Source organism: Buteo buteo, chromosome 24 (genome assembly GCF_964188355.1).
Source record: "Buteo buteo chromosome 24, bButBut1.hap1.1, whole genome shotgun sequence".
Lineage (NCBI taxonomy): Eukaryota > Metazoa > Chordata > Aves > Accipitriformes > Accipitridae > Buteo > Buteo buteo.
The window spans coordinates 3,737,692-3,754,291 of NC_134194.1; the positions used below are offsets into that span (position 1 = coordinate 3,737,692).

Genomic DNA, 16,600 nt, shown 5'->3' on the forward strand with positions numbered 1-16,600 from the left:
GAGGGAGCCCTACAATGGGGACCATTGCCCCCCAGTGGGGGGGATCCAGGGGCTGCTGTCCCCCCCCAGGGATGCTCCCCAGCCCCGGCTAGCTGGGAAGATGTACAGAGCCTGTCCTTTTTGTAGTGGGATCCATTTCCTTTAACCACCAGCCCCCCGTTTTAAGTGCATTCCCCCCAGCCCTAAGGGACTGCTTGCAGCGATGGCCCTTCCACCACCTTCCCCCCATGCCCCCGCACCCGGGATCACCCTGCTTGCCGCTCATCGCTTGTGCAAGCTTAGCCCGTTAATAATTCAGGGTCTGTTTGTTTGGATTTTTTCTTTTTTTTTTTTTTTTTTTCCTTGTTTTGAAGAAATCCTGCCAGTTTGGAGCTGTTTTATAGCACGTCTGTGCTGCAGCCCGCAACAAACATCCGCACGTAGCCCGAGATCTTTGTTCTCCGCCGAGATCATAAGCTCATTGCACAAGTAATCATTTCAGCAGCAGACCCGGTTTGGTTGCGTGGATAGACGAACCAGCAAATCCTCTGCTGCTTGGTGGTATATTACAAGCAAGAGATGTATTTAATAGAGGTACCGATGTACAGCGTGGAAGTATCTCGGGAACAGATTTAGGGCTGGAAGCTGTTCTCAATTACGCTGCCGTTGATCTGGATTAACGCCGTTGGTATCAACGGGAGGAGGACTCGCCTGAGCTGCCCGGAGGCAGGTGCCACGCTTGCGCTTGCTGGTGGGCTGTTGCTCTTCACGTAAGGCTCCATACCCCAATTTAAGGCGAGGGCAGAACTCCCGCCGTGTAAACGGGCAAGTCGGCGAGCCCCGGGGGGTAAAGAGGCACAGAAGTGATGGCGATGAGAAACGATGAAGGCAAGAGCCCGCCGTGGCTGGCCGACGGAGGGTTGCTGAGCGGCACGGCGCGGGTCTCGCAGAGGCGGAGGTGGATGCGCGGGGCTTCTGCTCTTCTCCTGGGTAAACGGCATCACCTGCCGAAAATACCTCCAGCGATGCCGGCCGGGATGCTCCTGAAGCAGTGGGAGACACGGCGGTTTGCTGGGGTGCCGCAGCACGGGGCGGCTGAAGGGAAGGCGGGGAGGAAGAAGAAGAATAATTGCATCTTAAATAATCCAGGTTAATTTTGTGTGAAAATAGCCTCGGCCTTTAAGCTTATCTTTAAGCAAGGAAATCCAGAAGTATTTTCAGGTGGCAGTTCCTTAAGTTGTCGGCAGAGGTGAAAACACCGTGAGCCTCTGGAAGGGAAAGCTAAGCTTATTTAACTCCTTACAGAAACAGATATTGCAGGAAAGCCGTGTTAATGTATAGATTAGCAGGGTGGGAAATCAGCGGGAGAAGCTTTAGACATTTTACCTCCAGGTTTTTCAGCACGATCAGTTTTTATGTCAAGTCGTTGTTTTGCTATTTCCATAAATTCCTCGCAGTAATTGCAGTGGTTTCCAGCAATATTCAGAGTTTTGCTGCTGGATGGAGCGAGGAGGCTTTCATCAGAAGTGCTCCAGGACAGCTCTGTCAGTGCCGAGCATCGCTGGAGAGAGACAGCAGCTTATAAAGTGGCTTCTAAAACATTTTGTCATCATCTTAAATTTGAGCAATAATTGATGTCGGTGGGTGGCGGAAAGGGTGATAATTGGTTCCTGTAAATCTTTTAAGTGCGTTAGCAAGCTGCGTTTGTAACAAAATATCTCGAAGTTTCACTGTGGATGCTCAAGCTTGCGCAGGTTGCATGTCGCCGTTTGTTTTGTTGGTCACGCTTTACGTTAAGGGTCTGTTTATAAATAACACTGGTAAAAGATGAATGTACAATTGCTGCATCTCCCAGGCATTGTGTGCCTGCGGGTGATGGGTTAGGGGTGGCTGGGGCAGTCCCAGATGGTCCGGTGTGGGGTTTGGGTGGTCGTCCATCATCCCCCATCCTTTGCAAAGGATGCCTGGGACAGGACCTGGGATGCGCCGGGCAGGGGTGGCTGGTGTCCCCATCAGTGCCATGAGCGCGTGGGTGCTCAGCTCCCAGCCTTCTTCAGAGGCAAAGCGTGCTTCTCCCAAAGTGTCCTTCTGCACAGCGGTGCCAAAACTCAGTTTTAGCATCTAGCCGGTACTTTTTCTCTTCAGATTGCTTTCATTCTCCCGGCCTCCGAGCAGGGAAGGATCCTCAGCACAGTTTTCCAGAGGCAGAAGCCGAAGTGGACAGGTTTGAAGTGACTCGCCCAGGACGAGCTGGAGGGACACTGAGCTGGAAGGAGATCTCAGGAGCCCGGAGTCCCCGTGCCATCTGTGAACACCCCTGTCCCATCAGGGAGCTGCTGTCCTTTCACTCTCAGTCTTTCAAAGATACTAATAGGCAAGCCTACGTTATCTCAGAAGTGCTTTCCTTTTTTTTATTTAAAAAAAACAGTAATTTTGCTTTTTCATATATATATTTTTACCGAAAAGTAGACTCCAAGGTTTATAGCTTGTGAATCAGCTAATGGCATAGCCTGCAGTCCTGATGACTGTTTGTTCATGAGCTACTTTATCTCCAGGTATCCTCCACGGGGTAAAAGGATTTATTGTTTCAGTAAATTGATTTTAGTGGAGCACAGTTTAGTCAGAAATAGGTCTCCGTTTTGTGAAAGGTGGCTCTCCAGCTATTTTTTTTCTCCCCGTGCAGTGAGTCAGCTCACACCACGACAAGGAGTAGCTGAGAATTCATTTAGCAGAAGAATATTGCTCCTTCATGCCACATAAATTACGATATTACAGAAATAATTATAATGGAGAGCGGCGTTGTGTAAAGGAATGTGCCTGGTGGTTCTCCCAGACCCGGCGCCGTGGCTTCGGTGCCAGCCCAGCGATCCCAGCTCCTTTGGGATAAAATACTTAAATCTTGTGTTTCAGGTGCCATATGGGCAGCTGCTGCGAGGTCTGGGGGAGCTGAGGCGTGTGGGGTCGGGGACGGGACCCTTGGGAGCTCTTTGGGGATAACAGGGATGCCGGGCAGCGGCGGAGCCGCAGGGATCGCGGCAGACCCCGACGGCAGAGATACGGGGAAGAGTTTTCTGCTGGGAGCAAAGTTGAAACGAAAGGCTGGGTTCCTACGCGTTTTCCCTTCCTGAATCAGATCTGGAGACCTCCTGTAGTGCATCGTCGTCTGATGCCTGTTCTCCTCCTCCATTTCCAAAGCAAAGTCTCCCTCCTCCTCCGGGGGATGCTTCCTTTGGCTGGGTCCATGCTGCCCGCCAGGATCCTGCTCTGGACCGAGAGAGGGTAGCTTTCCTCCGGCTGGGATGTGGTGGGAGGCAGTGCTCCCTGGGTGACAGTCCTTCCCACCGTGGGGTGATGTCAGGGGTGTCCCATCAAAACCAGTCATCGTTAACGCGCTCAGTGTTAATGGGGCGAGGGTACGGGTGGCCTCCTGGAAGGGGTGATGGGGCATGGAGCTTTTTACTCCTGTGTCTGTTTTGAACATGGCTCCAAATGGCCAGTGGTTATATTGGTGCGAGGTGGAATTCTCACTTCTGGACAGAAGTGTCTCCCTCCGGACAGAAACTATGGAGAAGTTTGCAGATGCACTGCCCGGCTCTGCAGAGGCTCAGAAAAGCTTTGTTTTCTCCCCCACCTTTCATACAAGACCTTGACAAACCTTAACCAGATAAAAATAAGTTCCTCTTGGTCAGCAGGTAGAGTCCACCGTCCTCGTGATGGTCTCAAACGTGACTTACTCCCTGAATGTCACTGGATTTATTCATTGTAGCCAAGGTTAGTATCTGGGTCTTTGCTTTTCCTTCCCCAGGGACAATAACAGTGTCACTTGTACGTGTACACAGGGAGTGTTTTGGTGGAGTATTTTCTTGTTTTTGTGATTTTGCTGGCCACGATCAATACAGATAAGAGTTTTCACAGCCAAAAAGATGACAATTTTATGAATGGAGTTTAATAGCACAAACTTTATAGGATGCAGAAGGAGATAAATGGAGCACAAATGGAAAAGCACTTCACCCCCAGGCCCCATTGTTTAGTGTTTCATAAACGATTAATCGCTTCATCCCCATCAAGTGCAATTGTCAATTCAATAAGCTCCGAGGTATTCTGAATGGCGTTTGGCAAACGAATTCCTAATGTAATTACATCTAAATGGAGTGTGAGAGCGTGCGTGTGTGCGCGTGCGGGAGGGAGAGATCTATATTTTTCGATGTAACGGTATAACAACTACATTGCACGTAGGCTGATAAGGAAACCCCGCTGGGGTGCTGGTCTCGCTCCGGCGCGAGAGTTTTGGGATCGGTGGGGACTTTCTCCCCAGGGTTAAGCTGGTGATGCCGGGGGCATCGCTGTGGATGGAAAATGCGGGAGATGGGATAGGAGCCGGTTCTTTCCACTCGAGGCGAGACGGGAACGGTGACGATGCCAGCGCGATCCCGGCAATGCCAGCGCGATCCCGACCCTGAGGGCAGGTCAGGATCATGATTCCTGTGGAAACCCCCATCCCTTTCCTTCCTCACGCTGCCTGCAGCTGCCGGCTCTCTGCCTGCCCTCTCCCCTGAGCACCGGGCAGCTCTAGAACGCGCGCGGTGAAAAGCTCTGGGAACACTTTAATGATCATTTTGCTTTCCAGAAGAGCAGAGAGAGCAGAACCTGGGAGAAAGGGAGTAACTCCAGGCTGACACTCCAGTACCCGGGATCATAGTCACAGATGCTGACTTGAAACGCTGACCAAGAGGATTATATTCTTGCCAGGCTTGTTTAACGCTCGCATAAAGTCGTGGCTTGGACCAAGTGCAGCTCGGGTGGTGTGTTTATAAAGGGACGCGATTAAGGCAAAAACCGATGCTCTGGCTTTGTAACCCACTCCCTGCCCTGTCGCATCCGACCGGCACGATGCCAAGAGCGAGCCGGCGGCTCCATCCCGGCTCCGGCGCGCGGAGCTGGCCGTGCCGCCGTGCCAGCGCAGGATGGTTCCCATCGCTGAGCTCCGGCAGCCCCCGGGCAGCCTGTGCCAGCCTGGGGCTCCGCAGAGATCCCGCGCCCATCGCAGGGGCTGCTCCGTCGTAAAACAGGTATTGTCAGGTTCCTCGGCGTGTTGCGGCACGGCAGCCCGGGCGCTTGAAAGGGTTGTGATAGGGAACAGTGTTGTCTGTCTTAGATGGTATCTCAGACTCGACATAGACGTGTAAAATGCCAGGCTGGATGTTTGCAGAGACTTGTCAAGCCAAGGGAAACGGTGCCAATGCGAAACGTTGGGGAAGAGCTTAAAAAGGCAGACAATGGTGTGTTCGCTTGCCGAGCTCGCCTACGGGTTGCTTTTCCCCCTTGACAGAGTTTTTTTCGGCTGGTCCGTGGCCATCGGGGGAAGGGGCAGCCCCTGCCAGCCCCATCCAGCTGGAGGTGCTGGGAGCACTGGCCGGGACCTCTGCAGCCCTGTCCCTCCCCATCCCCGGGGACTTCTCAGGGCCCCAGAGCTCAGCCTGGGACAGGGACATCACACTGTGGTTCGAGAGATGCCCAGGATGGAAAATTTCTCACTGAACATTTAATGAGTAACTGCTTCATATTAGTACTTCCTTAAGCCTTTTTTTTTCCCCCTTCTCTGCTCATAAATCAGGTATTTTCTCCCGTTGCCTTGCAATAAGAAAGGTGGACAGCAGCGCGGGTCGGGCTGCTCCGCTGTCTGGCGCATTCTGGAGCATCCTGGCCATCATCACGGATAATATACGCAAATGAAATGCAAACATTAAATGTTTTTTATCACATCTTGCTGGTATCTCCGTCCCCATCTCTGTGCCTTCCCTGGTGATGAAACAGTGCTCACGGGGAGACGGGGTGCGGTGGGGGCTTAACTCTGCCTCTTTCCCATCATAGAGAACCTCACTCCTGCTGCTGACAGATCTTTTCCTTCTTTTTTCCCTTACCTGGAGTGACCTTGGGTTGCGTTTGTGGCACCGGGATCTTTGTGTGTGGGTGAGAGGCAGCACTTTTGGGAGCAGCGTTCAGCGTGGCACCGTTCCGGTGCTGCCGAGCTCCTGGCAGCAGCATCCCCCCTGTAACAGTGGCTGGGTATTCTGCTGCTGGAGCTGCTGCTCTCGAAAAGCCTCTCCTGGTTATTGGCCTCATATTTGTGGTTGTCAGTCTGGATAAACCTCTGGTAGAACACCTCTGCCACTTCTTTCCACTAAAGGTCCTGGTTTAGGGGGGATAAAACACAACACAGCAGTGTCTGACCTTCTGATTTCACTAAACCCAACCAGGAAAAAAATAGGTTATTTGTCCTCAATTTCAGCCTTTGGCTTCAGTTTTACAGTGCCATTTAATTGGCCTTAAAAGGGTCAATTTTCAGTCCTAACAATTAAAGCATTGACTTTGTGTTGCCAAAGCTTGTCTGAGCCCTCGCTGCAGAAAGCATCTTTGCAAAACTTGTCTCCTTGAACATTTAAACTGTCAGACCTAATTATCCGCATTGCTTCAGCTGAATGGGTTTCTTTCCTCTCAGCCAGCAGCAATATTTCGTTACTGTCTATGAAATATAAACTGCAGCCCGAGTTAGAAGCAGCCGTTTTCTGAATCGCCGCTCTTACCATCGCCGTGGATTTGCCTCTTGAGTCGCAATCTAAAACGCTCAGCCCTTTGCAAAACGCTCCCTGAAGGCGGGTGGGCTCCTGCGCCGGAGCTGCATCAGTGTCCTCCTCTGCCTTCTGCCTTGCAGAAAAACCCGAGCTGGACGAGATCACCCTGGAGCGAGTGCTGGAGGAGCTGGAGACCATGTGCTACGAGAACATGAACATCGCCATCGAGACGGAGGAGGGCTTGGGCATCGAGTACGACGAGGACGTGGTGTGCGACGTCTGCCGCTCGCCGGAGGGGGAGGACGGCAACGAGATGGTGTTCTGCGACAAGTGCAACGTCTGCGTGCACCAGGTGAGCCCCCGCCGGTGTCGGCTGTCCGCACGTCACGCTCCCGTACCCTCCTCTGCGTTCCTCCCGTCCCCACCGTCCCCCTCTCCCTGAGCTGCCGTAGACCCCTGTTGAGCTTTTCGGATGGATTCCCAGTGCGTCTCCAGTGGAGCGAGGATAGCAGATGGGGTCTTGGGCAGCTGGCAGGCAGCAAACTTGCTTTTCGTACTTTCTTAGCCCCAACCCTTCATAAGTGCCCAGAGAAATAACGCAGCCAGAAGTTGAAAACCGCTTCCTGCGAGCTTGCTTTGCCCCCTCCTCCTTCTTCTCTGGTCTCTGTGGTATTTTATTTTATGCCTCCTCTTCCATTAGTGTGCTTATTCTTCTTTCTTTACCCCATCTTTCTTTATTAAACTGCCGTGGGATCTTGAGCACCCAGGGGTGACCAGCACCGTGTGCGGGACTGGCTGGTGGGCTGGGAGGGATGTGGGTCTGCAGCCCTGCACCCACTGGAGGGGTGGGCTTGCACGGACCTCCAGCCTCCTCCGCAGCGTTATACTGGGGGTAATAGGACCTTCCAGCTCCCCCAGCGCTGTCTCACATCGCAGGATTTCTATCCCAGCTTCCGTGCTGTATTGAGTGTAGGATTTCATTTTATTTTGCTGCCTGGGAGGAAAATAATTTTATTTTTAGAATTGAATGCAAATGCTTCAAGCCCTTGCTGGGGGGGTTTGTGGGCTCCTGAGCTTGGGGAAACCTTGACAAGGAGAAAGCATCCGTGCAAGGGTCTCCTGGGTCCCGCGTGGGTCCGGGGATGTTTTGCTGGTTGTGCTTCGAGGGGAAGCGCCGTGCAATGCTAGAATGGCAGATCCTGGGCTTCACCCTCTGCGCGAAGGGTTTTGGGGTTTTTTTCTTCCTCTGAAGAGAGCCATTTGCTCATCTTTTGGGCAGCTTTTCCATCAGCGCTTCCTGGAGGTGGGAGAGCGTTGGAGATAACTATACTAGCGGGAGGTGGGTGTTTTGAATGGTTTCCATCAGTGAATCAGATTCCACAAAATACCAGGACGATTCAGGGTTGGGGTTGGGGGGGGGTGGGTTTGTGTGTTGGGCTTGGTTTTTTTGAACAAGCCCAAGTGGCATTGTCAGGCTGTGAGCTGACACGTGCCGGCGGGCAGGGGCTCGGGGGGAGGCAGTCGGCGTGCGCAGGGCTGCCGTGGGGACGTACGGACCCCCGCCGTGCCCACCGCGGGCCGTGGGACCCCGCAGGGTCCGCTTTCGGCAGCGGTGCTGGGAGCAGAGCGGTGCTGCGGAAGGGGATGCAACGGGCCGGGTTTCAAGGCTGTTGAAAGAAAAGGGAGATTCTCTGTTGTTTTCAGGGAGCAGAGTCCAGCCCTAAGCCCGACGCCAGCCCGTAAGCTGCCTGTGATTTAATCTCTGCGCCCATTTACGCCCTAAGCCACAAAGTCCAGAGCCACAGCGCGGGGTGTTAACGTGGCATCGTGGTTCTTATCTAACCTGCCCCCTGCCTTTGCCAGCCCCACATCCAAAACCTGCCGGGGACGACGCTCTCCTGCGGGCATCCCGGTGGCGATGCCAGGGGCTTTGGGTATTTGGGCAGCGGTGGAGGGGAGCTGGGGTCCTGCGGGACACGGCCGGAGCCGTGCTTCATCCTCCGGCATCCCAGCGGGAAGGGGCAGAGGCAGGGTTGTGCTCAGACACACGTTGGTGAGTTATGGTGCTGGAAAGGATCGTTGTAATCATCTCATCTGCATAACACAAGCCATGAGGCGTGCTATTAATTAATTCCTGTGAAGCGTAGCTTTTAGAAAACACATGCAATCTTCATTTGAGAATTTTCAGCAATAAGGAGTCTTCCGTCCCCCCCGCTGCTAAATCGTTGTGGTTCATCGCTCTCGTGGTGGCAACATCGCACTTCTCTAGCATGGGAACGATCCATCTCCAGCTTCCAGCCAAAGTGCCGTGCTCCTCTCATTACCGAATTCCCATTCCCTGGCGTGGGGATGTGGCCGAGCCCTCCTTCTCTTATCTTACATGGACCACACCAAGCTTTTCTGTGGCTCAGCATCCTCCCTGTTCTTTTGGTGTCCCCTTCTGGATGATGTTGCACCCGTGACAGGCACAGCAATAAAAAGAGCCGCTCTGCTCCTGCTCAGCATTGCTCTGGCTCCGTGTTCCCAGAGCATCTTCTGGCTGGTGCTGGGCTGGGAGAGTGTGTTTAGCTGACAACCCACCTCATTTCTAGAGCTGCTCCTTGTCCAGGACAGAGGCCCCATAGTATTTTCTCCTAGGAGCAGAACTGCACCTTCAGCTGCTCTAAAACATCTCGGAATAAATAACCGAGAGCCAAGACTCTGCTGGAGATGCACACCTGGTCATAATTCCTGTTTTCCCCTGGATTTTGAGATCAGTCTGCCAGTTTATTCTCCTGGCAGCACATAGCTGGCTGATTTTTGTCTGGTACTAAATCACATGTTTTATAAAACTCTGTTACAGAAATGATTTATCTGTCAGATTTGGAGGCACTGTGAAACACACAGTTAAGTCTCTCTGAACCATGTAGACTCTCAGCAATAATATTACCTCCCTTAATTCCTTATTATCCCAATAAACTGTTCAGGAAGTGGCTTTTTCCCCTTGGAAATCACTATCAGTCAATTTGTGCTTTGGGGCAACCCAAAGTCATGTTAGAAAGTCTGTTCTTGGCCGGTAAAGACTGAGGGTACACTTTTCCCATGCTCGTGCATCTCCGTGTGCCCCCTCTGCCCCATCCCCACCTGCAGCACTGTCACTCACGGTGATGGTGACGTGCAGCGGCAGGATGAAAAGCTGTTCTTTTGGGGAGTAAACTTCAAGAAGTGGAGTTGACGAATGCCTGAGCTCCATTTACGGCCAACAACACTGGGGGTCCTTATTGGCGCTGCCCGCTTGCCTTCTGGAGGGACGTCAGAGCAGCCAGATCTGGAATTAATTACATCGCCTCACTTAAAATAGTGACACAGCCTCGCGTTAGCGCCTAAGGCAGTTGTCTGCCACTCTCTGAAAAGCCTTTAAGTGCGAGCTGTCGGGACCTGCCGGTTAAAAACTGTCTGGTTTTAGGAGTAGCTGTTTAATACAGTCATAAGTTACGGCCGAAGTGGAAAGTATTTTATCATCATCATTATGTGATATGGCTTATCATTTGGCTCTTCCCCAAGTATGGAAGAGAAATATTTACGAAACACTTTGGCTTCTCTGCATCCTGCGCTATCGCAGCAGGTCAGGGAGCTCCGTGGGCGACCCGAGTCCTTTAGTTCTCACTCTCTTGGCCGTAGACTTGTCCTTGTCTCCTTTAGATTTATCACCCTTTAGATTTATCATCCTTTATGGTTCTTCCTGTGTGATTTATGTTCATGACTATCGTTTTCCCCTTTTTCCCTTTCCATGGTTACTTTTGCTTCCCCTTTAGGCTGCGTTGGGTGTGTAACCAGTGTGGCCGTCTTTCTCAATCGGGGGTTGTGGCTTTTCAGCCCTCAGCTACCTCAGAGGTTTTCTCTGCATGGCATTTCTTAATTTTCGTCCTCGTGGGTCTGGTAGCTGTTCGGAAAAGAGCAGGAGATGAGCGGGAAGATGTCCGCGCCGCAGAGCTGCCGGTGGTGGGGGCTCTGATGGAGCAGCCTGGCTGCCCACCCCTGACCTGGAGCCAGGCAGATGCTGGCCATGATACACAGCACGTTTTTATACTTAGCTTTTAGTTAAAACCTAGAACACACTGATCTGGCATGAGTATCCATGTGAAAACAGGGAAGGTAGGAAGGAAGGAAGAGCTTAACCTCGCTGTCTGTGACTGCGGACCTGCTTTCCGTCCGCTGTTCATTAGGATGCCCAGATGCGGTGGGGATAAGCCAGCGGGAATGAAGAAGGTGGGAGTGAAGGAGGAGGTCTGGGAGGACGCTCATCCTGGGGTACGGGGTCTAACCCACCTCCCTCGTGTCTGCGCAGGCGTGCTACGGCATCCTGAAGGTTCCCATCGGGAGCTGGCTGTGCCGGACCTGCGCCCTCGGGGTTCAGCCAAAGTGTCTACTCTGCCCGAAGAGAGGGGGAGCGCTGAAGCCCACCCGGAGCGGGACGAAATGGGTCCACGTTAGCTGTGCCTTATGGATACCTGAAGTAAGATGTTTTCCAACCTCCTCTTGACGTGCGGGTGGGCACAGACCTGGTTTCCAGGTCTCAGCCCAGGATATTCGTTAATGGTCTAAATAGTAAGTCCGGTTTGGCTCGTCAAGCTGTGCCGAGGTCAGAGCCGCGATGCCGGTTGGTCACCGGGCTGCGTGTTTCATTAGCAGCCAAGAGGCACCCTGTTAAGGGAGGCCACAGAGGTGGGGGGCTTTCACAGGACCTGCCTGGGCAGGGTAAAGCTGATTTCATGTGCCCATCCGAGATACACAGCAACATCCAAATGAGGAATTAGTTCAGAGGAAACACCGACATAATTTTTTTCTTCCATTTCATCCAAATTTGTTTCTGGTTTGGGCGGTTCGGGTTTTTTTTTCCCCCAATTACAAGTGACCCTGAAAAATAAGAAATAAAAAATCCATCCCTCATTCAGACTGCCGCAGACATCCCCCTGTAGGAGATTGGGAATGGCAACCAGTATTTACAACTTGTCTTTATTTCATGACCAGGTTAGCATTGGATGTCCTGAAAAAATGGAACCCATTACAAAGATCTCACATATCCCAGCAAGCAGATGGGCTTTGTCCTGCAGCCTCTGCAAGGAGTGCACTGGGACGTGTATTCAGGTACGTAACTCGGCGCTGCAGAAACTCAGACCTCCGGGGTTGTGCCTGTAATAGCTGCTGGAGATTCTCGAAATGTTGGTGGACGCAATCTGGCCGAGGCTCGTTCCTGCTGCAAATAAACCTAACGACAGGGAGCACGAGCACCCATCAGACATCATCAGATGTTCTTTGCAATCATTTAATGTATTGAGTGCTAGGAATCTAGATTAAGTTTCTTTGCATAACACAGTGTTGTTGCTGTAGTGACACTAATTACCGGGACTGCAAATGACCTTGGTTTGAAATTGGGAACCTCCAGCAGAAAGGCTTGGCATAGCTGCCAGAAAAGTGAAATACTCAGGAGACACATAGCCCCAAGTATTTCACAAACCAGTGGGGCTTGGCTGGGAAGCCTTTCAGTTGGGAGGATATCAGAAAACCCCAGGATTAGGTAGTCCTCACTAGCCTGCTGGCTTGGAAAATAGAGTATTTACCATGTACTACATTCCCACATTTTCTCCACACCTAAGCAAACCAGTGCAGACATCTGAGCGCCTGCTCGCCCTGCAGCAGCAGCGTGTTAAAGAGGGGACGAGACGTTCTCATTTCAGACGGAAAGCAGGATGCTCTGGGCTTTCCTATTACAGAAATGGGACAGAGCTTCCCGGGCCATAATCTCTCTTCCCCGGGCAGCAGAACAGAAGTACCCCTCCAAAATGCAGCACGCTTGGTGTGAGAGCATTTGGGGAGCCTTGCTGCATCCAGTGATTCCCCCTGCTCGGCCAGCATGATGTCCCGGTGGTCCCTGGGGACGGGCTGGGGGATCTGCTGCTCCACGGTGCCGGTGCCTGTTGCTTTCGTTGGCAGACCAGGCATCGAAGCAGTCTTGGCGTGCAAGGGGGTAGGATAGAATAGCCCTTAAGCTTTGAAAAACTGTGAGAAGTTTTGGGATGTGTACCAATTCCGACTGATGGGCTCCTGTACAGCAACGGGAGCTGCACCCGGGAGGTCGGCGTACGCAGCAGTGACTCAGGGACCAGAATAGCTGGCTGGTTGCAGAAGGGCGATAGGAGTAGGAGGTCTGCAGGCTCCACTGCGTTTGTGCCACTGCCTTGGGTTTTAATACTTTAAAGGGAGCTATTTAAAAGCAATCCCCTTAGCTTGAAATGAAATCTCACAATACTTCTTTAAATCTCTAGCGTTGACTCACTTCTTTTTTGATGGCTCTGGGTGGATCTGCTTATTCACCCTGCCAGATGGAGATACTGTGTCATAACAGCAACTGCTTTCAAAGAACGGAAGGGCAGGGAAGGAGGCAAACAGGCTTGGCAGCATCAAAAAGAATTCAGCTTCTCTGAGGCTTCATCCTCTTAGTGCCGGCATGGCACGGGAGCTGTGAGATCCCGGGGACTGAATGGATTTGCATTAAAGGTCACCTGAGACAGAACAGGAGCTTTATTGTCTCATGTGCTGGCAGCTCGTGGTTTATAAGTCTGCACGAGATTGTCACCGGAGCGTTTGCCGAGGCCACCCTAGCACGCTTGGGGTGGTTTTGCTTCAAGGAAAAGGGGGAGAGGGGAAAAAAAGCAGGCAGTGCCTTTAGGTAAGGATTTATGGGGTATATCAGCAAGTTCACCCATGGATAAAAAAACGTGCTCCGTACTCATCGGCGGTACAGAGCTCTGTTTTGAAAGCTTATGTTTATGGAGCATATTTTTGATTAGTGCCTGTTTATACAGGTGTAATCTAACTACCTTTGTCAGCATTTTGGGTTTATGACCCAGCTCAAAAGGAGAAGATTGTTTTCTGTTAAAGCACTGAGCTTTTATTCTTGGCAGTGGGAATCAGGTGCTCCAGGTGGGGCAGGTCTGGGGAAGGAGGGGTGCTGCTTCCAGGAGGGGTTTTCCAAGTAACCGGTTGGAACTGGGCTTTGCTGAAAAGGGATGTGAAATCTGGACAAGCAAGCTGGAGGAGTGGAAGGCTGTCATCCCAAAGGGGGACGGGCATGCTCAGAGGCAGCACTGCAGCTTAAGAAAACACCCACCTCAACCACATTTACAGAGACCAGTGTGAGATATTTTCGCATAGGCATCTCTGTGCATCGAGGTATTTTTCCTCATCCAAATTTGACCACGAGAAGGGAAACAAACCGAGGGAAACCTGAGGAAGGGCTCCCCACTGCCCTCCATGCCTCTGACCTTGCTGCTTGCACATAATTACTTCCCTTGCTTTCTGGTACAGAGCTGTGAACCCAGTGTAACTCGGCATGGCCATAGTCGAGCCAGAGCTCCGGACGCTGGGCAGGGATGCAGCCCTGGAGGCACCCTTTCCCTGGCTCCTGTCAAGGGGAAATCATGACTTCACGGTGGTTCTTGTGGTCAGACATCAGGAGGTGCCAAAGAGAGCTCAGTATCCAGCAGGAATTTTCTTGTTTGCATTGCTGAGATTGAAAAGAGAGTCCTGACCGCGCTTGCTTGGGACCCAGCTCCCTCCTCACTTCTCGGAGCAACTGGAAGAGCTCACCAAGGCCTTCCAATGCAGCGCAAAATGCCAGGTCTCTGTTAGTTGCTGGCAGGCTTCTCCAAAGGGTACGGTCTTTTACTGTCATCATCTTCCATCTTTCTTTTTCTTGTTGTTTTCTGGAGAAAAAGCCCTCAGAAGTGTCCTGCACCACTCACTCATTATCACTCCTCTGCCCGCTGCTGCCTGCTCCCCTTGAGCTGCTTGTGCCACTGGTCCCCATCCACTGGGTTAACTGGTGTGGTGGTTCCCGGAGCTGTCGTCCGATTGCGCCTGTAGTCCCGAAAACGTATGGCTTGACATCAGGGGAGGAGCAGCGTGTGTGCGCCCTGCAGCCCCCACGCCATCCTCTGCCTCAGCCCCGCATCCTCCGAGGATGTCTGCGATGCTGAAATTGCCTATTTCAGCTGAGAAGCGCTACCAAGATCCAGACCATCTGTGGTCACTAAAAATCACATGGTAGTTTTTGTAAGGATGCAGAATTGTCGCGGCTGATGGCTTGGCTGGAGTTCAGCACCGGTAATTAATTTTTCCTTCCTGAGTTCCCCTCGCAGGTCTGTTGGAGGAGCCGCTTCCTTCCCCTCCGGCCCCAAACTGCAGCGGAGCACCACTGTAAGCTGGTAAACTCCTGTTTGAATTTCCTTGGCAAATAAAATCTTCCCTCTATTTCTTCCCAGTAAGAGTGGTTTGGGGACTACTTAACAGCCCACGTTAATCTCTGGTGCAGTTTTCACCCTCTCTCTCGGAATTCTGTTTGGGGATGGATTTGCCTGGATAAGCAAAGTATGCTGAGATCCTTGAATGAAAGGTGCTGTAAGATAACGAAGCATGATCGATAACGAAGCAGACTTAGGGGCTGCGCCAGTCTTTTGAGCCTGGTTTATTCTGCGTGGCAGACTTCTCCCTCCTGCGAAGAGCAGCTTCGTTCCAGCGTCATTCTGGGCTGGATCAATATGTTTTTATTGTCGGTTTATGCAAGGTCCTTGGGTAGCCGTGGCCGACCAGGTACCTTCCTTTGTTGCCCTGTCAGCCAAGCTGCCTAATTATTTTCTATTTGCATTTTGGGCACGGTTTCTGACAAGTGCTGCTTGCCATCTGTCGGAGGAGAGATCCAGGACGGGTGTCATTCCATTTGCTTTCTTCCTAAGGTGGAGTGATGGTCGTTCTGTTAGCAGGCCGTTGTCCTGGCAGAAGCCACAGCCGTGTCGCTAACGCTGTTATTAGCACCGGTGACAGGAACAGGACGGAGGGGACATCGCTGCGTGGCTTTCCTTAGCTCACCTCGTTCACCGACGGCGGCGAGTTCTCCGTGTCCGCTTTCTCTACCGTAGATATTTATGTGCGTAACAGCACAAAAGGATGCTGTAGTTTAAAGCATCCCCAGCTGTTACGCCAAAACAGCCAGGATGGAGTATATCGGGAGTATGTCAGCAGTATATCAGAAGTACATCAGGAGTACATCAGGAGCTCCATGCAGCACCATTGCCATCTTGGCTACCAGAGAAGAAACTCAACCACGGGAATTTCCAGCTGGCAAAGCCCTCCAACCTGAAAGTGATGTTAAAAGCGAGGAAGAGTGACTCCGTCGAGGAGCATCGCGTCGCCTTCTCGTGTCAGTGCTCGCTCCGTGGCTGCAGGAGTGAGCGCCAGCGCTTTGAAAACCGATGTGTGATACACTGACTGCACCGAGTGAATCTGGAAGCTGCGAGTCAGGCTGGGCTCCTTCTGTCCCTTTTTCCGTACCAAAAATAAATCCTTGAGAACGGAGCCGATGCTTCAACCGCGTGGGAGGCTGTGACAGGGCTGGTCCCGTGGGATGGGCAGGGCAGAACCCGCTGCCCACCGCTGCGGCGGGTGCGCTGGGCTGGCACGGGGAGCACCGGCAGGTCCGTACGATGCCAGGTTCCACGCAAGCGCCGGCAGCGTAGCAGAGGGAGCTGATTTTTGCAAGCTATCAGCTATTTTCACGAGCAATTTCAGGCTGAAATAAGGACCAAATGGTCATATTTAAACAGGGGAAGCGGGGGGTAGGAGTTCATAATCCACTTGCATTTGGTGCCTGCAGGAGTTAGTGCCCAGCATCGCTGCCCAGAGCCGTGCTGGTACAGCTCCGGGCTTGGCTGCATCCAGCTCTTCCCGCTGGTTTCAGAGGCTTTGGAGCGGGGCCTGGAGAGCCCTGGAAGTGGAGGACTTGGACACCCCTTGCCTACGCTTTTCTTGGCCCTGGCAGCCGCGCGAGTCTCTCGCTTTCATAAGCACGGGCAGATTCATAAACGAAGTCGAGGGAAAATATCTAAAAGCAGCAATGTCAAAAGTTCACAGGCTGGGTGAGTGAGCAGTAATTCAGGGCTGATGGGATGAAGAAAAAAAGCCATAAAATTTCTGTTCCCCGGCTACTACCAGAATATTTGTTGTTGTTGTTG

General features: G+C 52.2%; 1 protein-coding gene across 7 annotated transcripts in view; it reads left to right on the plus strand.

Annotated features, from left to right (window-relative positions):
• Positions 1-16,600, plus strand: part of JADE2 (jade family PHD finger 2) — an 84,846-nt gene that overhangs the window by 49,183 nt on the left and 19,063 nt on the right. For all 7 annotated transcript variants that reach the window (XM_075056555.1, XM_075056560.1, XM_075056554.1 and 4 more), the window contains 3 exons: positions 6,692-6,903; positions 10,879-11,046; positions 11,562-11,678. In XM_075056555.1, the coding sequence (XP_074912656.1) occupies positions 6,692-6,903; positions 10,879-11,046; positions 11,562-11,678 (497 nt within the window). The remainder of the gene's footprint in view (positions 1-6,691; positions 6,904-10,878; positions 11,047-11,561; positions 11,679-16,600) is intronic.